The 24,093-nt window shown below is 37.3% G+C and overlaps 2 protein-coding genes across 4 annotated transcripts; one reads left to right on the top strand and one right to left on the bottom strand.

Moving 5' to 3' along the window:
* Positions 1 to 13,356: 13,356 nt before the first annotated feature.
* On the top strand, positions 13,357 to 17,072 carry LOC137734683 (dihydroorotate dehydrogenase (DUF3598)). The gene is made up of 5 exons (XM_068473946.2): positions 13,357 to 13,823; positions 14,582 to 14,989; positions 15,519 to 15,611; positions 15,962 to 16,101; positions 16,443 to 17,072. Exons 1-5 carry the CDS (start codon positions 13,416 to 13,418, stop codon positions 16,891 to 16,893), a joined length of 1,500 nt encoding a protein of 499 aa, XP_068330047.2. The 5' UTR covers positions 13,357 to 13,415; the 3' UTR covers positions 16,894 to 17,072.
* On the bottom strand, positions 17,011 to 22,368 carry LOC137734253 (uncharacterized). Of its 3 annotated transcripts, XM_088697994.1 has the most exons (16): positions 21,760 to 22,357; positions 21,610 to 21,668; positions 21,126 to 21,345; positions 20,455 to 20,993; positions 20,297 to 20,357; positions 20,137 to 20,199; positions 19,775 to 19,838; positions 19,597 to 19,690; positions 19,355 to 19,438; positions 19,136 to 19,225; positions 18,994 to 19,021; positions 18,223 to 18,753; positions 18,087 to 18,148; positions 17,793 to 17,902; positions 17,611 to 17,698; positions 17,011 to 17,372 (listed from the first exon to the last, which is right to left on the bottom strand). In XM_088697994.1, exons 1-16 carry the CDS (start codon positions 22,160 to 22,162, stop codon positions 17,118 to 17,120), a joined length of 2,751 nt encoding a protein of 916 aa, XP_088554120.1. In that variant the 5' UTR covers positions 22,163 to 22,357; the 3' UTR covers positions 17,011 to 17,117. The 3 variants fall into 3 exon arrangements, with proteins under 3 accessions (XP_088554120.1, XP_088554118.1, XP_088554119.1); XM_088697992.1 differs by having other exon boundaries at positions 20,455 to 21,345; positions 21,760 to 22,368; XM_088697993.1 differs by having other exon boundaries at positions 20,455 to 21,285.
* Positions 22,369 to 24,093: the final 1,725 nt, after the last annotated feature.

Here is a 24,093-nt window from a genome sequence, read left to right as displayed (position 1 = left end):
TCCCCCTTTAGCTAGGGGGTGATTCGAAACTATGTTTATATTTGCAATATGAATTGATTACTTTTGGTTGGAATTTCATAAGTTGTGGATTCAATTCGTTTAACTGTTTGATTGATAACTTATTTATGTATGTTCATTGAGATTGCAAGCTTAATTTTCATGCATGAATATGACGCTAGAATATAAGTGAGTTTCACCTAATCGTTATGAACTTATATTCACAAGTAGTGGAGGTTGCTTATAAACAATCGCGTTAAACGAATTCTTGGCATAAGTTTCATGCGTATTCCATAGTAACGAATGCCTCGTCAACACTTCTAATTTTCATTGAACTTAATGATCTTTGTTGAATGTCTCTATCATGCGTATTCCATAGTTAGGGACTTTGATTAAGAATAATTTGGTTGTAATGCGTATTCCATTCAATCCAATGAATTTAGGGAAATCTGAAAGTTAATTTAAGCGGACCTAATTAACTTGGAGCATTGAGTTTCATAATTTATCGAAAGACCAACTGAGAATCAATCTTGTATGCAAGTATAACATGTGTGGAGAAGAACCCCTTAGCTAGCCTTCATTCCATTTATTCCATCATCCATATTCACATTTACATTCTGCTTAGTTTATTAACTTGTTTTGTTATTTCAATTTTCGTCAAATCAAAACTCTTCCCCCCTTTTTCCTTATTGTTCAATTTAGTTTATGTTTTAAAGCATTTTGAGTCTTTGGTTTGTCTTAGTGATTTAAAGTTTAGTTTTGCATTTTTTGAGTCTAGTATAGTGTTTTAAACTTTATTTTACGTTTTTTAGTCAAATCCAAGTGATTAACAATCCCTCCTAATCCCCGGTCCAGAACGATCCCTACTTATACATATACTACAATTGATAAAAAGAGGGTTTAATTTGTGTGCGTATAAATCTCGCATCAAATTTTGGCGCCGTTGCCGGGGATTAGAAAATTTGCTAATCCCTTGGATTATTTGTTTCTGTATTGTCTTTTAGATTTAGTTTTTTTTATTTGTGTTTTGTTTGTTAAGAACAACATGGCACTTGATAACGCTTCTCTTTTGTCACAGCTCATGGAAAGGTCCCAAATGCAAAGAGTTGATATATTTAATCTTCAATCAAGGAATAACGTGTTTTCCAATACTTACAATTCGGATTGGAGTGATCATTCAAACTCTATGTGGTGGGAACCTCAAAATGCTCAACAAGGAGGATATTGGCAGCCACCACAACCTCATATTCAATATGCCCAACCAAATTTAAGTTCGTCAATAGATTATAATCAAAAGCTTAACGAATTAATTTGTTTGGTGCAGGGCTCACAAAATCAAGACAATGAGGCTCGACAAGAAGACAAAAGGTTGGATCACTTGGAAAAGCAAATTGGGCAGATAGCGGAGTTCGTAGGACAATTTTGCGACCAAGGCAAACTCCCTAGTTCAACCATTGTAAATCCGAAGGGAGGATTTGAAGCACCTTTGCCGGAAGCACTTATTGCTCCTACGCCATCTAATTCAAGTAAGGTTGTTCCAATTAGTTCTATCTTCATTCCACCTAATATCCCTATTCCTTGCAGGTTCATGAATTCCAAGGAAGAAGAAAGTGAAAAAGACATCTTGGAAGACCTTCCAAAGGTGCAAAGTAGGGAATTTCATGAATTCATCAAAGGGGATATACTTGAGACAACAATGCCCAAAGAAGTTGAATTTGATGACATTGGACAAGTCATAACCATCACATGCAATCTGGCCAAGTCCAATATCCCTGAAACTTTCAAAGGAGTGGTGTTTGTCATTGAGTTCTTGTCAGACAAAACAAGTAAGTCATTTTTTTCAAATTCCATTACATTTTATACTAACTTGTTGTTTTTTATGAATCAGGCACCTACATTAGAATTCAAACCAATGCCGGTTCACTTCAAGTATCACCTTCCATTCAAGGACCAATTCCATGCCGTTTGATTTTATTTATGTTAATAAAAACAAAATAAAAAAAAATAAAAAAAAATAAAAAAAAGAGAAAGAAAGATACTAAACATGGAGAAAGGTGGAGCTTCACAAAGGTTGTTTGCGTGAAGCCCCACTACGAGGCGCAGAAGCGGAAGGCATAGAAGCGGGAGGCATAGAAGCGGGAGGCATCGGAGCGGAAGCCATCGGAGCGGGAGGCATCGGAGCTAGAGCATTCCAGGCCTCAATACTTGGCCAAGCGCTGGATGACCCAGGAAAAAGGTGCCTCTGGAGATAAGACGCAAGCCTTTGACGGTCACTGTGAATTCGACCCTCAGATTCTTGCAGCTCATCAAGCTTCCTCTTCATCCCCGACGAATAGTTATTTGCAAGCACATGCAAACTTCTATTCTCGTACTTAAGCTGCTGGATCTCTTGCTTAAGTCTTTCCACCTCTGCCATCAACGATTCCACTTGGCGGGACCGAGCAAGCAGGCGTTGGCCCATGTTGGACACAGAACTCGCACACTGAACACTAAGTGCGAGGGACTCTTGAACGGCCAACTCATCGGACCGTCCTGACAGCAGCCTACTATCTTTTGGAGTAAGGAGATTTTTAGCTACTATTGTAGCTGTTGTGGCGTCCTGCATCACAGAGTCTTCACCTGAAAGAGGACCGTTAGAAGATAAAAAAGAAGGGCGCCATACATTACCTTGACGGGGCGCAACCGGATCGCTGCTGAGACTCAAATCTAAGCTAAGGTTCGATGAGTTTGCCATTTTTTTCAAAAGTGTTCAAATAGAAGGGGTGGATGGAGTTAAAATTTCACAAAGGGCCGGAGTCGAGTTTCAGGAATGGGAAATCTTCAGAGTGTGTGTGTTGGGGCCCTCGGCTTTTCAGAAAACGCGTTCAACTTTGTCAAAAGATTTCTGACAAAGCTGAAAACACGTGGAGGCCATCATCGCATCTACACATCTTTAGCCGACAAGCGCAAAGTTCGGTGACGCTTTCTCTGCTTTTCAGAAGACGCGTGCAGCTTTGTCAAAAGGAGCCGCATCTGCACTACCACGTGTCGTTCAGAAAGCAAAGGGGCATCGTTCAGAAATCGAAGGGGCGCCTGCTCAGAAATCGAAGAGGCGTATTCAAAGATCGAAGAGGCGCCACTATTTCAAAGAGCCGGATTTGCGGGATCAAAACGTTTGTCGACAAGGGTAAAAAGTACCACCACTTGATATTATCTCTATATATGTCGACCTTCGTCTTTTATGGCAGGGCAAACCTGAAGAAAATGCCCAACTCTCCCTCACCTCTGAGGGTGCACTCCCAGCAAAGCCATCCAAAATACTCAATTCTTTCTTCTTCCCCAAAGATGATACCAGATGCCTGGAGTACATATGACCCAGGAGGAAACGGCGGATTGAAGCATGTGCTGATTCATTCACCGCTTCTTCAAAGCAAAGGTATCTCATATCATCAAGGTCAAAAGCAAAAGTATCTCATATCATGCTCTTTCCCTGTCTTTTTCTTTGTCCTTGTTCTTACTTGCATGGCAAAGTAAAAGAAGCAATCAGCCGGCACTTGGAGTCAGTCTTCCGATATGGAGCCAACTGCCTGGAATCTATTCCTGATTGCTTACCTAGCGTTGCTCTCGAGTAGTCATCTTCAACGGTTGATACACTTCCAGAGAAGGGACCACTCCTGCAAAGATTGAACAAAGAAACAGATAACAGGAGGAAGCTCAGACCTTCGGGGGAAACCAAAAGAACCATCCTGCTGCCCAGTTCAAGAAGTAGCACAAAGGAAAATCAACGATGGGCAGAAACCAGTTCAAGAGTAAGCCTGTGGAATCACAAAGATCAAAGCCTCAATGCAATCACCAAGGAGAAGAGGGAATTTACACTCCATAACCAGATTTGCGTCCCTAAACTCTTCTCTTTTTAATTACATTCTGCCATGTTTAGTATGTTTAAATGTTTTTTGTGTGTTTACTTATGTTTTGTGTGAATCTATGCTTAAAACATTGAGGACAATGTTTGATTTAAGTGTGGAGGGGTAACTAATGTTGTTAATTTAAATTCGTGGGATTTTATCACCCATAACTTCAAATGTTGTTCCTTGCTGTTTTAAGGTGTTTTTAAGTTGTTTTAGAGTGTTTTAGTGTGTTTTGTTTTATAATTTGAAAATCCTATAAAAATTTGAAAAATTGTTTTGAAAAACCCAAAAAGAGTTGTTTTAAGAGTCGTTTTTGTGTGTTTGTGTCTTAGGGTACCTTCCAACACAATGATAAGGATTTGGTTTATAATTGCATGACGGTTAGAAAGAGTTATAAACATAGAGAAAAGTTTGATTTACTCTTGGTATATGCTTGGTTATGGTTATAATGTATGACTTCACATGCAATCATAAAAGAAAAAAATTCGTTTTTGTAACATGCTTGAAGGAAGGAACTCAAACAAACGCTACAACCCTGAGAGACTTGAGCCTATAACGTTCTTTGGAGAGTATAATCTGTGATTTCTTGTTTTCTAAAGTCGTTGCATGATCTCATTATTCTTTGCTTGGTTACTACTTAGAAGGCGTTTCATCATATAGTTCCAAATGCTAGAACTCATGCCCATTTCATTCAAAGCATGTTATTGATTTGCATAACACATATTCAAGAAGAAGTTGTGTAGTGACCACCACCATAGCCAAATAGCCTTACTTCCCATACTTCGTATATGTTGTAAGTTTTAACCCCGTTGAGCCTCGTTTTGCCTTTATTCCTTGTTTACCCACATCACCCCTTACCTAGCTTAGAGTAGGACTTTCCTATACCCTTGTTCTTAAAGTTTAGTGAGCATGACTTAAATGAATTCCTTTTGAGTTACATTATGCAAGAAAATGAGTGTGGGGGAGTAAAAGTTTGTTCTTACGTTTATATGTATGTTTTGAGATTCAAAAGAAAAAGAAGAAAAGAAAAAAAAAAAAAAAAAAAAAAAAAAAAAAAAAAAAAAGGAGTGAAAATAAGTAAGAATGAACTCACGAGCGTTGATGGTTGAAGAAAGGGTCCAAAAAGTTGAATATGGCCCTAAGTTTTGTGTGATTTTCCCTTGGGTGTTCAAAGTTGACTTCTGCGTTCTTAAGGGAATTCTAAGTGCCTAATTCAATACTTTGCTCACTATTGCTTTAAGAATGTTTGTTTATCCTTCACCTTTCATTGTTAGCCAATACCCTAGCCCCGTTACTACCCTTTGACTTCTATATTGAGTGTTATGTATTTCAATTGTGGAGTTTGAACTTGGTATGAGCTTATGGTGTCACTGGTTCTTGCGTCTAAGTAGTAGCATTCCATTCATGAGATCATATCTAAACATGCTTATTAACTCCAGAAAATGCTTTCCTTATTATAACATATGTGAGTGTTCGTCTACATGTTTACATCAATCTTCTCACATATACCTAGTGTAGGGTGTGTAGTCAGAAAATCTGTGTGAAAAACGAGAGTACATCTAGTAAGAAATTGAGGGAATTCTCTAAAGGCATGTTACTACATTTGAAATGTGTTTTAATTGCTTAATTGTGAACTAGTATGTGGTGACTATGATTAAGAATGTACTTAAGTGTAAAGATGGCTCAAATCTGTGAGAATAATGATTTTTAACTTGTCATGTGCATTGGAAGTCCCTGATACGATTGTTGGAAGGTGTAGGTTGTGTTTTGTTCTTTTTGTTTTGTTTTTCTGTTTTGCTCGAGGACTAGCAAAAGCTAAGTGTGGGGGTATTTGATAGGAGCATATTTATGCGACTTAAATGGCTTGTTCTCGTACATTTACGTTATGTTTCTTTAGTTATTTTAGTACTTTAAGCTATTTTCGTGTGTTTGTAGGTCCAAAGGGCTAAAGGAGCAAAAAGATGCATTTTGGAGACTTTTGGAGCACTTTTGGGCTAAGGACGGATAGCTTATGCTTGAAGCCAAAGTGTTGGACGAAATTGAAGACCTAATTGGAGCCAAAGTGTTGGAACCTTGTTCTCTTTAGTTTTAGGACATTTAAACCTTTCCTAATCCCAATCATGCCATGCATAACACACATCCATTCTAACACATTGTCATTGCACATGCATTTCCTTCATTAGTTAACCCACATGCACTTATCACTTATCATCACCACATATCATATCACTTAATCACTTATCACTTATCATCACCACTTAACCACTTATCATATCATAACCACATATCATATCACTCATCACTTATCACTTAACATAACATCCACCTACTTCACCTACAACATCCACTTCACCTACAACATCCACCCACTTCACCTACAACATCCACCTACTTCACCTACAACATCCACCAACTTCACCTACAACATCCACTTCACCTACAACATCCACCTACTTCACCTACAACATCCACCTACTTCACCTACAAATGACATAGCCATATGTTCCCTCCACTACTCCTATAAATACCCTTGCATTCATTCATTCATGGAGATCTCATTCCATTTCACAACACAACACCCCTCAAACACTTCCATTATTCCCTAACCGTGAGTCCCCCTTCCACCATTCCTCATCCATTTCCATAATTCCCCAAACCTCACCTTAGACCTTGTGCTACAACAACGAGGAAGATAAAAGGGCCTAAACGTTCATACAATTCAAGTTTGAGTTGTTGGAATGTTTAGGTGTTTCTTTGATTTCAAAGTTTAAATTCAATTCTCTTTGTTTTGTACGTATGAGGAATGGAAGAGAAGAATGCCTAAACGTTCATACAATTCAAGTTTGAGTTGTTGGAATGTTTAGGTGTTTCTTTGATTTCAAAGTAATGAGGAACTAATCCCCCTTTAGCTAGGGGGTGATTCGAAACTATGTTTATATTTGCAATATGAATTGATTACTTTTGGTTGGAATTTCATAAGTTGTGGATTCAATTCGTTTAACTGTTTGATTGATAACTTATTTATGTATGTTCATTGAGATTGCAAGCTTAATTTTCATGCATGAATATGACGCTAGAATATAAGTGAGTTTCACCTAATCGTTATGAACTTATATTCACAAGTAGTGGAGGTTGCTTATAAACAATCGCGTTAAACGAATTCTTGGCATAAGTTTCATGCGTATTCCATAGTAACGAATGCCTCGTCAACACTTCTAATTTTCATTGAACTTAATGATCTTTGTTGAATGTCTCTATCATGCGTATTCCATAGTTAGGGACTTTGATTAAGAATAATTTGGTTGTAATGCGTATTCCATTCAATCCAATGAATTTAGGGAAATCTGAAAGTTAATTTAAGCGGACCTAATTAACTTGGAGCATTGAGTTTCATAATTTATCGAAAGACCAACTGAGAATCAATCTTGTATGCAAGTATAACATGTGTGGAGAAGAACCCCTTAGCTAGCCTTCATTCCATTTATTCCATCATCCATATTCACATTTACATTCTGCTTAGTTTATTAACTTGTTTTGTTATTTCAATTTTCGTCAAATCAAAACTCTTCCCCCCTTTTTCCTTATTGTTCAATTTAGTTTATGTTTTAAAGCATTTTGAGTCTTTGGTTTGTCTTAGTGATTTAAAGTTTAGTTTTGCATTTTTTGAGTCTAGTATAGTGTTTTAAACTTTATTTTACGTTTTTTAGTCAAATCCAAGTGATTAACAATCCCTCCTAATCCCCGGTCCAGAACGATCCCTACTTATACATATACTACAATTGATAAAAAGAGGGTTTAATTTGTGTGCGTATAAATCTCGCATCAGTTTGTAATGTAGGGCTCAGATTAAATCAAAGCTAATAGGCTAGATGTGTGTCTCATGGTATAACAACTCACTTATAGGTGAGCATGTGATGAGCATGTGAGTGTGTATGTGTGGTGGGTGTGTGAGTGCGCCCTTCAAACGGCTATATCTCTCTCCCCACTCTATATTTTGTAGCTTCATCAATTCAGTCATAACAGAATAAAATCAGAGAAAAGAAAGAGATCTCTTCATTTTCTTCGCACCTTCATTTTCTTCATGTTTTCTTAGAAGAAATCAAAATCTTATTGATTTCTTTTGATTTGTGCTCTGCTCATTCATAAAACTCCTACAGTTCAGCCACCACCTGGAACTCCTGCAACCACGCCACGACTCTTTGGTCCACAAAGCCAGGCGGCTCATGCTTTCCGTTCCAAATGCGATCATTCCTCACCTGCCAAATATGCCAAACCACCATGCATATGAAGTCGAAGGCAGATTGCTTAGTTTGTAGCACCCATAAAAACCAATCCTTGATCGAACTACATGGGACAAAATTAACTAGAATGTTGCATGGGGTCGCAAACCATGTTGCTCTAGCAAAATGACACTCCTTGAGAACATGTACCTCCATCTCCGGGGCTCCATTATAGAAAACACATATCAAATCCGATGATACTCCTTTCTTCGATAAGTTCTCTTTCATCGGGAGAATATTCTGACAAGTTCTCCACTCCATATTCCACACTTTCGGCGTAACTTTGGCCTTCCAAATAGCCTTCCATAAAGGAGTAAACGGACTTCCCCCGGAAGCCGAAGAAGACGCACTTAGTGCCGGTGGCTTAATGGAATCCCAAGCAACCCAATACGCACTCTTAACAGTGAAAATACCCTGGTCATTAAAGTGCCAGATTAGTTTATAAGGTGGAAGCCGATAACTAAGGGGCAAAGCACGAATATGCTCCTTGTCTTCCTCCTCAAAGAGCTCGTTCAACAAAATGTATTTGTATGATATGATCCCAAATGCTTTGGATAAAATAATTAAAATGATTATTCAATGCTTTAGCATAACGGAGGGGAATGTTATTTTCCTTCTTATCTTTTACACTTTCATAAAATCTTGCTAGCATGCTGCATCTTTATATCCCCATCGTAGATTTTATGGAATTAATCTTTAAAATGTATGATATACAATTTCTATTTCACACATATCCTTTACACTTTTTCAAGCAGTTAACATAACAATTGACGCAGCACCAAAACTTTGACATCAATAATATACAGTAAGTGTACTATTGAGTATATGCAAAATCGTTTTCACTCTAATTTGTGATATTTAAAATGGTTACAATTATATAATTAATTACTATAATGTTCTAATTACTTACAAGCCTGCATTACTAGTTTTCGTTATAAATATTACATAGGGTGAACTACTAATTTAGTCCATGAATAATCACCTAAGTGAAAACTAGGTCCCTATACTATTTTTTAAGAAAAATCAGTCCTTGATTTATAAAAATCTGACAATTACATCCTTAATATTAGATTTGAAGCTACTATATTAAATGTTTCGTCAATTTAAGTCACGTTACTTACAAGTGATACACATTGGAAGGTAAATTGGTAATTTTTCATAAAGAAATAGTGTATGAAGTTAACTTGGAGGGTAAATTAGACATTAGTTGACTGTATTACACTCTAAAGTGCGTCAAGTGACTTAAGTTGACGAAAAATTGGACGAAATAGCTTTGAATATAATAGTAGAGATGAAATTAGCAATTTTTAATGAATTTAGGGACTTATTTTACCGAAAAAATAATTCAATGACCTAATTTTCACTAAGGTGATAATTTAGAGACTAAATCAATAATTCACCCTATTATATAATATATAAAAAGTTTCTGTCAGAAATAAAAAAAAACAATTTATCATCATTGACCCATGTCTTCTCAGGCCACTCTATAACTACAAAGATATTTCAATGTGTTAGAAACATAGTCCGATATATCAAGTGTAATAATACAATTGATTAGAAACTTAAAAATAAATCAAACCAATTATATTATGACATTTGACTTAAAAATAAATCCAACCATACTTCCTCAGAAACCAAACCAATCTAAATCTATGTTTACACATTAAGCCAAAAGGCCCAAAAGCCCCTTTGGGCATAAAAGCATGATTGGAGAGGAATGAATATAATGTTATAATTACATCATGAAATGTATAAGAATTTATATGGCATAAGTATACTGTTACGGTAGCATTCCTTACAAATAATACATGAATATGTGTTATTCTTTCTTCACATATCTTTGTAAAATTGATATGAAACGCTATCGCCACGGTATATGTGTGCAATACAAGTTGTTCTCCAAAAAATGGGCTCCATAATCTCTCTCTATATATGATATATGTTGGGAAATAATAAAAGAATATTTTAAAGATAGAGGTGATCCTTCTGCTAGAGAGCAAAAGCAAAAAAAGGTGTTCCCCTTTTCAAGTACCACGCAATATAATTCAAGTTAAGTGTATCATATATATGTATGTATCACCCATTTCTTTCAGAATTGTTCCACTATTTCTAGTTACTGGCCAAACCATCTTTATAGGTCACGAAGAAAATCATTCAGATCGCAATGTCACTCACTCAGACTCATTACTGGACAAAGAGCTTTATGAGTTGTCAATTATGACATGTCTTTTGGTTCCTGAGGTGCCTTCAAACGCAGAGTAAGATTTTCTCTCCCTCTGTTTCACATCCTCTTCTTTCCCCTACTCTCACACTTTGGTTTTTGTCTTATTGTCTTTATAAAAAAAAAAATTAATATAAGATGTTGACGTGGCTTAATCGTAACTATTCAAGTAGGAGAGGAGGGGAGAGACATTAGAAGGGGAGAGAATCCTCCTCCCTCAAAAGCTTAAATGTTCCTCCATAGTAATTTGTAGACATTCAATTAATGTTATGATTCTACACAAATTATAGCACAAATTGTAGCACGTGTATTTATTTTTATTATGTATTTTAAAAATTGACATATGATATGGGTCCCAATGGATATTCTTTGGAGGATTTTATAAAAGAAATGAGTACGGGTAGTCTATATCCAAGCTATAAAGGATATGTATAATGGAGTAAGTACTACTGTAAGAACTCATGAAGGACAAATTAAAAACTTTCCCTTAATTGTAGGGTTACATTAAGGCTTTCCCATATATCCTTTTGCATTGATGATGGATGAGTTAATGGGACATTGGAGATCAAGAAGTGCCAAAGAGTGAACGCTTTCGCTATCTTGGATCTATCTTGCAAAAGAACGGAGAATTGGATGGAGACTTCAATCACATAATACAAGATAGATGAATGAAGTGGAAGAGTGTATCGAGTGTGTTGTACAACCGTCGTATGCCACTAAAGCTCAAGGGAAAATTTTATAGGACGGCAATAACGCCAGTAATGCTTTATGGCATAGAATGTTGGGCGGTGAAGCATTAACAAGTACACCAAATGAATGTAGCAGAGATGAGAATGCTTCGTTGGATGTGTGGGCACACGAGAAAGGACAAGATTAGAAATGAAGATATTTTCCTAATCAAAGAAGACTTCTTTCAAGTAAGTAATCCTAATTCCATTTATTTAGGATATTTACCTAATTACTCCAAGATATTATTTACACAAATATCTTGGAATATTCCCACTTAAACACAACCCTAGGGCCGGCCACCCACGAACCCACTTTATCTCTAGAAAAAGCCCTTCGCCATATAGAAAATGCCAAACACTCATTCTCTCAAAGTTTCTAACTTAAGCATTGGAGGTCCTTTGATCAAACCTCCACTCATCGTGGGCGCATGAGGCTTTTGGTCTTTGATCAAGGTGTTAATTGTTTTGTAGGTGTAGATTTGTCAATCAAAAGAAGGCGGAAATTTGCATCCACAATTACGAGAAAATGCTTAGGGCCAAAAAGGTAAGGGAAGACTTAGGATGACTTGGAAAGAGAATGTAAGAAAATACTTGGACTACTTGGACTACTTGGATCTAACAGAAGAAATGACATAAAACCGAGCTCAATGACATTCTAAGATTCATCTAGCCGACCCCACTAAGTGAGATAAGGCTTTGTTGTTATTGTTGTCTAAAAATTGATGTATCAATCATATCATCTACATATATTAGCATGTAAATTGATAACACTATAACACTACGTGATAATATAGTTGATTGATTTAAAAATTTCTTGTTGAATGGTGTGAACACAAGGTAGCAAAATTAATTCCTTTCATAATTGCTTTACGTGCGACACCGTCTTGTAATAAACAATTCCTTGATTGAGTATCATGCAAGTTAAAATAACAAATATGACCTCTTGTTTAAAATTAATTACCTTATTTAGGGCATATAATATATGACATATAACCAAAGATAATCCATCACCATGCACAACACATTGTGGAGCCACACTATGTTAAAAGGTGGAGTGGTCCAAAAAGAACATAATTAAAGCATGAATTTGTTTATCTATAAATTTAATTTGCCACCTTGACAGCAACAAACCCATCTAATCTAATTCTAATCTCTAAATTACAATAAGTGCATTTATAAATTCTTTTTTTTATGCACATGATATGACTGGATTTGCGTTTAGTTAGTGAACAAATACCTTTATCTAATCCTGGATGTGCCGAAAGAGAGAGAGACCTATGCTTTTTATGGAACTATAGACTTTAGCTATATGGTTTGAAAATCCAACCTTTTGCTTATTTTTAAAAGAAAAACTTTTTAGCTGTTAGTATTACCGTCTAATGGTATTTTTTTTATGCATGTAAGTTCGAGGCTGTCTTAGAAAACTTTTAAGATGTCATTTTGATAGTTCATTTGTCATGTGTCTTTGTAGTGTATGCTTGAGTAGTTTGTTGATTGTGTTTTGCAGTTCATTTTTAACATTGAGTTTACAACTTTAAAAGTCCATCATCCAAATAGGATTAAAGCATTCACGGCTGATTTGCTGTCATAGTTTGAAAATTTAACTATCCTTTTAGCCTTTTTGTTTTGGGTTACATTTAGACCCTTGCAACTCTTAAGACTTTTCTTTTTAATAAAATTGAAGGAATACTGCTTGGCTCCTCATGTATAAGGTCTTTCTTTACTATCAGCAAGTCATAGTCTTACGCAAAACTCACCTTTATCTCCATATATAAAGGGTGAAACATTCAAATACCAAACATTACAATTGTGAATTATTAAGGGCTAAAGTAGTAATTCATGACATTTTGAATTAACTAAAACAATCATTCTTGGATTAAACTACCAGCTACATGCTCAGATCATTAGAATGAAAAATGTATGAGTCGTTTTCAGAGAGATTATATTCACACACCTTAAATTACTTCGTCCACACCCTTTTAACTTTTTAATATTTTTTTTATTAAGTTTTAGTGGTCTTTAGAATATCAAAAAATATTAAAAATAATAAAAAGGTCTAGGAAAAGTAATTTAAGGTGTGAATATAATCTTTCTTTATAAAACGTTATAAACGGGCCCTTAAGTTTTGGCATCTTTGATTCGGTATCCCTGTTGGGCTCAGCGCTTATGATCCGGAAGAAAACTTGATCAGGCCCAAACCAGTCCAACCCAAAATCCTCCGTTTCCCTATTTTCCCCTGCTCCCTCGCTCGCTGCCACTATTTTCGCCTTCCCCTCTATGAAACAAAACTTAAATCCCCAAAATGTCCTCACCGTCGCTCCGCCTGTCCACCACCACTCACCACCACTTGGGGTTCAACCACACACTCTCTTCCGCGGCGGCCCAAAACCTCTTCACCTCTCTTTCCTTCCCGCCCTCCACTTTCCCAAAATACCCTCGGAAGGTCGCTGCCCAGTGCCAAAAGAAACCAGTACCCAACAGCAGAGGCAGAGCCAGGAACTGGGGCTTGCTCAATGTGAAGGGAAAGTCGGACAATGTCTGGAGCATCGACAACGAGCTCGCTGCGAAGGATAAGGGGAGAGGGGGAAGCCCGAGGAGAAGAGACAAAAGGAGGGTTGTGAGGAGGAAGAGAAGCGATGACGGTGGCGGGAAAAGTGTGTTGGTCTCTGGTGCTATGTTAATGGAGGTCGAGACCGTTCTTCAAACTCAGGTATTTTCAAATATTTATTGTTTATTTGTTTGCTTAATTGTATTTTATTTTTGGGGTATTGAGTTTGGTTTTTTTTTTTTTTTGTTTGGTTGCTGAGAAAATGTCTGGAAAATAATGGAGAAAATTGAGTGTTTAGAGTTGGAAATTGGCTACTTGGTAATGAGGACAGTTGGGAATTGGGCACTTGGTAGAAAATATACCTCATGCTCTGGTAGTGGCTTCTATATTTTCCATTACAGCATTTGGTCATGAATTTTTATATGTTGTATTCGAATTCAGAGATAATGGAAAGAAGTAGAATTAAGAACTAGCTAAAACATTAGTTTACTACTTCTTGTTGGTTATCAAGTAAAATGAAGGATTTTTATTCGACGATAATTGGCACTCTTGAGAGTGCTCGAGACTCATGCTGCTTCAAATTTTCTATGAGTAACTATATTTGAAGTTTTGCCTTCACATCTTGGGAAATTTGCACAACTTATTGCCGTCAATCAGAACATTTGTGAAATTTTTCTGAATAAACAAAATGGAAATTATTTGTGCAAATTTTGTGAGAATATGGGCATTCAAAGAGAGTTACTCCACCTCCCTAGCCTGACGAGCAATACTAGAACAAGGAGAAAAAGAAGAGGGACTGACGAGAGAAGAAAATTTGACTACGAGCGTGCATTCATGTAGGTGGTTGCTATACAGAAATTTGAGGCAGCGTTTATGGTGCCTTAAAGTTAACCTAACTCAACGGTGGTTTTTCCTGTCAGGAACCTGTAATAAGACCAGCGTGGAATACATTTGCTAGTAGTGTCAGTGGGATATGGAAGGGGGTTGGAGCTGTCTTTTCACCTATCACTGCTGAAATGGAACCTATTGAAGTCGGAAGCAGGAATGAGCACCTATATGATTGCTATACTGTTTCTCGCATTGAGGATGTTCCATCTTCATCTGGAGGGCCAACATCTCAAATCCAGAGGAAGATTAATTGGGTGACTCTAAACCCTTATGGTGAAATACCACAGCATAAAGTTGGAGATGCAGCTTTACCCAAAAATTATGCTGACAGAAGTGGGAAAAATCGTGTTTTGCCTCAATTTGGGTCTTTTAACTTTGAAAGAAGTGATGTGATGGAAGAAGATCTCATGGGCAAGGAACCTGGTCTTGTTTTCTTTGAGGTATGCTTGATCCTTGTCCTACGTCAGTGACTTTTCATAATGCGTGCTAAGCTAGTGCTACGGTACCAAGAACAAGCGATGATATTTTTAGTTTACAGACTTTTGGACTTTCTTGCTGTTTGCATTTCTATATTATCATTTCTTGCTATTGAGAGAATGCTTAAGTAGTTATAATTGTATTTTAGGTTTGAAGTGACTACTTGCTTCTTTTTTATTGAGTTATAATTCCATTTTTTACAGTAGTCCCATGCACCTCAGGTTGAATTTTAGAAAATGTATGATTCATCAATATTTGGCCTATAAGATAAAGTACATATTCAACTTTTGCAACAAATACACGATGACTAAGAACTTATTTAGTATTGAGTCTGATAAATGTGAATCTTGTCTAATATCGAGGAGCTTTTTGAGAGTTTTCAAGAGTGTATTCCTTATTACTCGGAAACACCCTTGCCTTTAAACAACGAGTTCATGAAAGAGAAATAAACACTAATGACAACTATTTAATGTTCTGATTGATAATGTGCAGGATGGATCTTATTCAAGGGGCCCTATTGATATCCCCGTTGGTGAAGTTGATGATTCTCAATATTACCTTTCACCAACTTTCAAATTTGAACAGGTAAGTTTTACATGGTACGCATGGTTGATTTTCAGAGTCACGCGTAAATCTATTTTGGTAAATTCATGTTCTCATACATGCCAATGAACAGGGGGTGATTGTTTTGTTTTCGTGGACTTGCAATTTCAATGTCTGTATAAAATATAAAAAAGCCAATATTGCACATCATTAACTTGTGCAGTAGAGTAAAGATCTCCCGCTGATTAGTTAGTTGAATTGTGGAATTGATTAATATACCTTTTCTTTTACTAAAGTGGTTGGTATAAATGGTCTTGCAAACTAAAGCTGAGAAAAATGGAACATTTCTTGTTTAACTTAAAAACTAAGTTTCTTACCCTTTTCTTGTCTAGTGCTTGGTTAAAGGTTGCCATAAGAGACTTCGTATCGTTCATACTATAGAATTCAGCAATGGTGGTTCAAACATACAGATAATGAGAGTAGCTGTTTATGAAGAACAGTGGGATAGCCCTGCCCATCTTCATGACCAAAGGTATCATAAGCTGCACTTTACTTCACATTGACGTTTGTGACATTTGTTATAAATTGTATACATTGGTACTATTTAATTGGAACGTGAATTCGCTTTATGTTATTAAAAGTCTCTGTTTGGGCAACTCTAACAGCCATAAAGCTTTTGCATATTGTGACCTTCAATTGGAATTGAAATCTTTATTCTATTGTTACTTCAGCATTTGTTGAAAGTCCATTTTTCTAGTAGTCACTTCTGTATTGTTTAGGTTTTTCTACAGTTTGAATTGCTTCTAGTAAGTAATTTGTGCAGTCAATTTTGTCACTGGAGAACTCATTTGATGCCTATTGCACCATAAACAGTGACCAGGAGTTGGATTTGAAACCCTTTTCTCAGCGCAAACGAACAAAGCCATCAGAGTTGGCTGGATCCTGGAAGGTATTTGAGGTCAGTGCCACTCCAATATTTGGTGAGGAGATAGATGAGATGTCTATGGCTCAAAACGATAGCACTCCATATGTCTATCTTTGCACAGAAACTCTAAAAAAGAGAAGCTTGCCTGGGAATCCAGTTTACTTTGGAGAAGAAGAGATGGTAGACATGCAAGATGTGACTATGCTTTGGCTACCGGGTGGTGTCACTGCCTATGTTGATGTAAATAAGGATGGCATCCTCTGCATTGGAGTCGGATGGTACTCTGATGAAGGGATCAACCTTGTTATGGAGAGGGATTATGGAGTAGATGGGAAACTCAAGGAGGTCCGATCAAAGTCAGAGGTAAAAAGACGGTGGTCTGATCCGCTACCTGCGTAAACTTTTCTGGAAACAGTTTTGATCTGTTTCTTTGTTCTCAATTGTTTTTCCCCAGTTTTATAGTAATTGGCTGTATATTATCTCCATAGTCTAGATTAAGAAAGAAACAACAGTGAATGCTCGAAAATTTACATATTGATGGTATTCAAAAGGGAATTGTTATTAGCATTCCAAAATAATCGTGCAGCACGACCTTTCCTTTAAAATTTGATGTTTTGACATTTTTACTCATTCTGGGTGCTCATAACCTCACGCCTGAACATTCTCTGCTTCATCAAGCTCTCATGGCACGGGGCAAAGAACTCATGCTGCAGAGCTTCCTCTGCGCTGATCCTCCGCCTTGGGTTTACCGTCAGGCACTTGTCCACAAGATCGAATAGCGATCTCGGAATTTGCCTGAAAAACTGACCTCTTTTTGTCCGAGCCTTGCACCAACTTTGCAGCTTCATCGACGGCAAGGATTTGATATCCAGCAACTCCTGGGAAAATCAGAAACAACTTGATTTCCAATGTAGCAGAAACTTAAACAATGGGAAGGCAACCATACAACAAAAGAAACGCAGTGTTGAACACGTATACGAAATCAATGAAGAACTTCGTTGTAAATCGTATTGATTCCGAATCTTTCGGAGGTGTTTGTTGTATCGGTTCTCAGTGTTTAGTGTATTTCTGTTCCGAAAACAAGAAGCGAAAAAAAAATCGAATCAAAAGAGATACCACTGGAAATAAGGATTCACAGTCGTGCAGCTTGGCCACTTCCCATAGATCTTCACTGCCCCGTAACGTTGCAATGTCTTTTATACTCCTGCCATGGTTGGGATATCGTCAGTGAGTCAGTAAGGACACGAGCATAAAAGGAAACGTAACGACCTATTTTTGTAATAAGCCGAAGGATTTACTGTTCCGGTTCTCCGGTAAAAGGAGTTCTTCCCATGATCAGGTAAAGGAGGGTGACTCCGGCTGACCAGACGTCAACCTTCGGGCCTTGATGCAAAGATCTCAACAAAACCTGAAAAATGGAGAAGTCAAATATTAGACTCACAGAGACAGGACACAAGGAGATATTCTGTGTGCAAGACATCCTAAAAAACAGGACGCACTGTGAAAACCTCACTTCGTCTCAATTTCTTTCAACTTTGATAACAGCGTTAGCAGAAAAGCATCTAAAAATAAGGGCAAAGGGGAAACATCACCTCTGGAGCACGGAATCCCTTGGTTCCGACGCATGAACCTTCTTTCTTTTGTCTCCCATTAGCTAAAGACAACTGAAGCAGTTAGCAGCCACATTACTAGTATCCTTACTTGAAAAAATTCCATCCATTTACACACCTTTGTTTTTCAATAAGTTGGCGGCAGATACAGAGCCACCAGTAAAATGCAGAGACATTGGACTTGTATAGATGATTTTATTGTCAATCTTGCCTGGAGGGGCGGCAATCCTTTTCCTTTGGGAAGCAGGAGTGTTTTTTGCATCATGGTTTGGACCGAGAACCGCATCCTGCACCAGGCTGATCAACTCTTTTCTTCCTAGGCAAGGCAGAGGTTCCCTTGCCCTTTCTGTAGATGGAGTTCTGGTGCTTATCACATCCTTCACCGAGGTCATACCTGAGCCCTTGGCACCTTGGATTTTATATTTATCACCACCGCCCATATCAGGATAGATTTTCAAGGGACCATCATTATCCCACTTCCTTGCATCCTTATGAGGCTCATGAGTTTGCTTAGAATCTGTTGTTTGCCCTAATTTGGTATCTGTAAGATCACCTCTTACAAACTTTTTTTCTCTGTTCAGTAGAGCAGATTTAGATTGAGGGAGAGGGACATGACTAAAGGACACGTGAGGACTTGATTTTGATTTACCTGAGAAACGTAGAGATCCATCAGTTGATCAGATGAAATTGAGATGAATTTCATAACATAATGCATGTACTACACCCAAAAAAGGCACGATAAAGACAACAGAATGCAGATGATGAGTAATTTGGGAAGGAAGCACGTCGAGACATCTGCTTTAGTGTTTGCACTTCCCAGAGTAATGGCTATTGCAATAAGATATGACGCAGGCAACACCTTGTAAAATAGCTTAAAAGACCAACTTACTTCCAATTGTGTACTTCTGCAGTAAATGCTGTGAAACAAGAAAATAGAGACTGCAAACAATCAGATTTGTTCACTGAAAATGAAAGCAGAAAGAAATAAAGTTGCACGAGCGGGGCAGCACTAGCAATACAAGGATCCTAACCTTAGCAAGGTTGAAATCAATGAGGTAACCTTTGTTTAGCCTGCGAGAGAAGAGGAAATTTCCAGGCTTAACATCTCTGTGCACCACATCCTGTAACCGTAAAATGAAGTTTAGATATCTCTGAGGTTATTTGGTATCCTTCATTCGTCATTTTTTAAAACGAAAAATTAGATCCATGAAGAATATTAAACAGATGTGCGATAATCGTAGTAATCTTACCTGCTTATGCAAGCAATCAAGGGCTCTAAACATGCAATAGCCATACCACTGGAGCTGGTATAGATCTATTTCTTTCTTCAACACCTACCAGTTAAGATGAAACTAGAATAAGGCTTTGAAAATATAGTTCTTCCAAACACTTCACTTTTGCTAAAAGAGGTTTAATTCGATCCCAACTTATCAATCCAGGGTTGCAACGTAAACCTGATACAAAAATCTGAACTGAAGCATTTCATGAGTACCTCAGGTCTGTCATGCTCAACATGTTCCAAAATAAAGCACTCACTATCACCGCTTCTGAAGGAACCTTCATATTTTATAATGAAGTTCCTACCCCTGCATCATTTGGTTTCAAAAGAAAATTTTAGTTTACAATTTTGCATATCGTATTTCTTTTTGAAATGAAATCTTATTACTTACCCAAAACGCTCAAGCATTTTTCTCTCAGTATCAACATGGTGTTTATGAGCTTTGACATGAGGATCTGAGGAGCAAGCAAAAAATATAGCATCAATAATGGCACCTTTATTCTCATGTATTTAGTGACTTATCAGTGCTTATTGTCAAAACAAAATTGAAATTCACAAGCTTTCAAACAGTCATGCAAGTAATTTTGGTTTTACTTGTAAGCTACAATGCTCATAAGACTTCTCTCATAATTTCTAATTGTTTTCCATCTTACAAGCTGTAAATTTCTCATCATTCAGCATCATAGAAAATATCTGTTTAAGAAACTCAAACAGTCAAGAACAGAATGCAAGTGGGAGATGTGTTTCTCTTACATTTAATAGCAAATCTTTTTCCATCATTCTTTCGCCTAGCCCGGTAAACAGTGCCATAACCACCTGGATGATTGAGCGTGATAAATGGCAGAAAAACAATAAAAATTGTATGAACGTTTAATTCATCTATAAACAGGACAGACAACTAAATTCTGCATACCTGAACCTTCTTCTTCCTCTATGATAAAATTGTCTAACTGAGGTAGTTGTATTTTCTCCAGCTGGTCCAACAAAAAACCCAATACACATCATGTAGATCCTTCCATTTAACTAGCCATCCCGAAAAAGCACAAGGAGCAGTTCAATAATACTACTTACCTGTGGAGATAAAGAGGTAGTATCCACCATGTTTTCCTTTGCAATTATGTTCTTTTTCTTGCTACTCTTCAAGTTAGGTTGCATAGGGCGAGATTTCTGATAAGTTTTACACTGATTCTCCTGTTTGGGAATGTTAACAAGTTCATTATATTCTAATGACTCCATGAGAACTCGTTCTTGGCATGGCAAATTCTTGCACAAGCCATTCAATTTGCCCGACGATTTTCCCAACTGCTTCTTAGGGGAAGGGCATTCAGCTAATATGGGGTTGGGCATAGACTCTGCCTTTTTCATACTCTGGTCTTTGTCCAAGGTTATGTTCACAGCATTTCTAGAGTCCAAGCAACTTGCTAGTGCTTCCCCAAGCTTCACTGATAGAACAAAATTTTCAGCTTCTGCTTCTGCCCCAAATTCAGGAAAACCTTCCTCTACATTATTTTCCACCGGAGTTTGTGCATCTTCTATTAATTGATCCGTTGAAGCCTTGCACGAATGAGTATCATGAATGCCAGCATCCATATTGCTTTGCTTGTCTTCCTCTAAGTAAAATGTGAGAGTATAATCAGTTTCATTTTCTAATCTTCTGTTGCCAGCCACAGCTTCCTGGCATGGTTTCCGATCATAACTACTACTTTGTAGAGGCAATTTCACATCTAGGAAGCATGCTATACCTCTATCAACTTCAACTGGCTTCAGGCTGCAAGAACCTGTCCCAATTGTGAGAAGACAATGGTGTACGTCGGGTGGGGTTTCTTCATGCGTTAAACTGCTCGACTGAACACCAGCATCGCCCTCCCCATGTTCCAAATGTGTCATGCAAAAACTTGAAGACTGGGGAGGATTATAATCAAGAGGTAAGGGAACCAAAGCTCTCTCGCTATTTGAATTACCCTGCCCGAAATTTTGTGACAGTTAAAGTAACAAAAGTCAACAAACACAGACACAAGTCCAAGTTGAAATTACAACAGGCATAATAAAATGGTAACATATAACAACTTCTACTGTACGTCGATTAGGTCAGTTGACTAAGGCATCGCGCCTGCCCCTTGCACCCAAATTCAAATTTCCCTCCCCCGTGAAATACAGTAGTTTAGAATATCGTCTTGACAAAAAGATTAACGATTTCGAGGAATTTAAAAGTAGACATGAGACTACCTCGAGAAAATCGCGGTTAGAAGCATTTGGCAAACATCCCAACTTTCCATCTGCTTCACCTGATATATCATTTCAATTTTCAATTAATACGAAATAAGTTGCAATAAAAGCAACGAAAATTCAAAATTTGAAACACACAAAGTTTCATACCATTCTCTGTTGGTAAATGCAATCTCCTTTTCGCCGCCGTCGGCACCCCCGCATTGTTCGAAACCTGCTTTTTCCGTTTCCTAGAGTATGCCTTCACATTACCATTCCGCATTGTATCGGGCACGAACTCCCCTGAAGCCGAAACCGCCTCCGCTGACACCAGTCCCTTATCCGCCAAATAAATTGGAGAGTTAGGGATCGAACACAGCCTCGGAACAATGTCTGCAGTCGCATCGGATGATCGGCATCGCGAAGCAAGTTCTTCCGGACTGGCGGGGTGGCCAATGGTCGACAGAACGGAGCAATTGTGCCCTGTCTTTTCTCTCTCCGCCGCACTTCTTGTAAACCGTCGCGGTGGTTGTTGTTGCTGCTGCTCTGAGCTCGTGAGGTGGTGCTCTGGCATGGCGGGCTTTGATTAAACGATTTCCGGTTTGAATTGGAGAGTTGAGAGCTAACATTTCAAGTTTGTGTTGGACTCTGGCGTTTGGAGCATCTCAAGCGGAGCTGATTTTCCGTCTCATTTTCTCGGCAAACAAACAGGATTAGAAATTTTGTAATGACAAACTTAAAAAAAAAAAACAAATGTAAGTTTTATTTTAATTTTTAGGTAAAAAAAGAAAAGAGAATTTTAATGGAAGTGATGAAGAGAAGCGGGAAATTGGAATTTTTTTGGCTTTCGCGCCCTTTTGACTTGGCCTCGGGAGGAAACCGCCACAAAGTTGGAATGAAATTGCACTAGCGTTCCCCTCCGGCCTCGGCTAAGGTGGACATCAACCCGATCAAACCGATTATACTGCATTAAAAAGTGTGGAAGTTCGGCTAAGACACACAATGAATTATTTAATTTAGTATCGAATTGTCATTTTACAAAATTCAAACCTAAAATCTTTTACTTACAAGTAAAGAGGAATATCACTCTACCGTAGTACTAAATGACGGTTTAGTTTAGTTTTAGCTAAAGCAACAAACAAAATTAAATTGTAATGAATTAGTTTGGTTACGGTTTTTTAGCATTTGTAAACTAACCTAACTCGAATCGGACCAATTGCTTTGGTATTGGTATTTATATGATTTTATTTTGGAAATTTTTATTTGAACTCATATCATATAATCTCTCTTTACACTTATCTTACTCTTTACATCCATATTATTTTTAATTAAATTATTGATGCGAAATATATAAGCATGCAAATTAAAACCCTCTTTTGACAATTGTAGTATATGTATAAGTAGGGATCGTTCTAAACCGGAGATTATGAGGGATTGCTAAATCACTTGAAAACTGACTCAAAAACGTAAAACAAAGGTTAAAACACTAAACTAGACTCAAAGAATGCAAAACTAAACACTAAAACACTAAAACAGACCAAAAGACTCAAAACAGCACCAAAACACTCAAAACTGCCTTAAAAACACAATCTGGGCAGTTTTGAACACCTACACTAATTTGGACGAATTTGGGTGATAAATTGAATCAAAACACTTAGAAACACAAACTAAGACACTTTCTAACTAAATTGAAACACTAAAGTAAAGAGGGATTTAGTTTTGACGAAATTAAAACAAAGAGCACAGATTGTAATAAAAACAGATTGTAAATACGAATTTGATGAAAATATGGATGGAATGCTAGCTAGAAGGTTTTTCTCCACACATGTCACACTTGCACACAAGATGATTTTCAATTGGTCTTTCGATGAATCATGAAACTCAACACCTCGGGTTAATTAGGTTCGCTTAAATTAACCTTCAAGTTCTCATTAAGTTAATGAATTGGATGGGACAGCGCATACAACAATTCAAAACATTCTCCAAAAATCCTTTACGTGAAAAGCACAATAAAGATACAATCAAATATTATTAAGCAACATGAAAACTATAAGTGTTGACGAGGCATTCGTTACTATGATGAGCATGAAACTAGTGCCAAGAATTCATTTAACGCGATCGTTTATAAGCGACCTCCACTACTTGTGAATATAAGTTTGTAATTATTAGGTGAAACTCACTTATATTCTAGCATCATATTCATGCATGAAAACTAAGTGTGCACTCTCAATAAACATACACAAATAAGTTATCAATCAAGCAGTTAAACAAATTGAATCCACAACTCATGAAATTCCAACCGAAGGTAATCAATTTATATTGCAAACATAAACATGGTTTTGAATCACCCCCTAGCTAACTAGGGATTTAGCCTCTCATGTTCACAAAAAGAGAAACAAAATTGAAATTAAACATAGAGAACAAAAGATTGATTACACCTAAAACGCCCAACAATTCCACTTTGAATTTCTGCACGTTCAAGCTCCTCTTTCTTCTTCTCCTTGC

This window comes from Pyrus communis, chromosome 7 (assembly GCF_041283825.1).
Source record: "Pyrus communis isolate YQ-2024b chromosome 7, ASM4128382v1, whole genome shotgun sequence".
Lineage (NCBI taxonomy): Eukaryota > Viridiplantae > Streptophyta > Magnoliopsida > Rosales > Rosaceae > Pyrus > Pyrus communis.
This window is presented reverse-complemented; position numbering and strand designations above follow the sequence as displayed.

Coding starts and splice junctions, on each gene's coding strand:
- LOC137734683 (XM_068473946.2), top strand. CDS start 13,416: ATGTCCTCACCGTCGCTCCGCCTGTCCACCACCACTCACCACCACTTG. Junction 13,824..14,581: donor AGACCGTTCTTCAAACTCAG/GTATTTTCAAAT, acceptor TTTTCCTGTCAG/GAACCTGTAATAAGACCAGC. Junction 16,102..16,442: donor GCCCATCTTCATGACCAAAG/GTATCATAAGCT, acceptor CACCATAAACAG/TGACCAGGAGTTGGATTTGA.
- LOC137734253 (XM_088697992.1), bottom strand. CDS start 22,162: ATGCCAGAGCACCACCTCACGAGCTCAGAGCAGCAGCAACAACAACCA. Junction 20,200..20,296: donor AGAGGAAGAAGAAGGTTCAG/GTATGCAGAATT, acceptor TCAATCATCCAG/GTGGTTATGGCACTGTTTAC. Junction 18,754..18,993: donor GCAGAAGTACACAATTGGAA/GTAAGTTGGTCT, acceptor TACGTTTCTCAG/GTAAATCAAAATCAAGTCCT.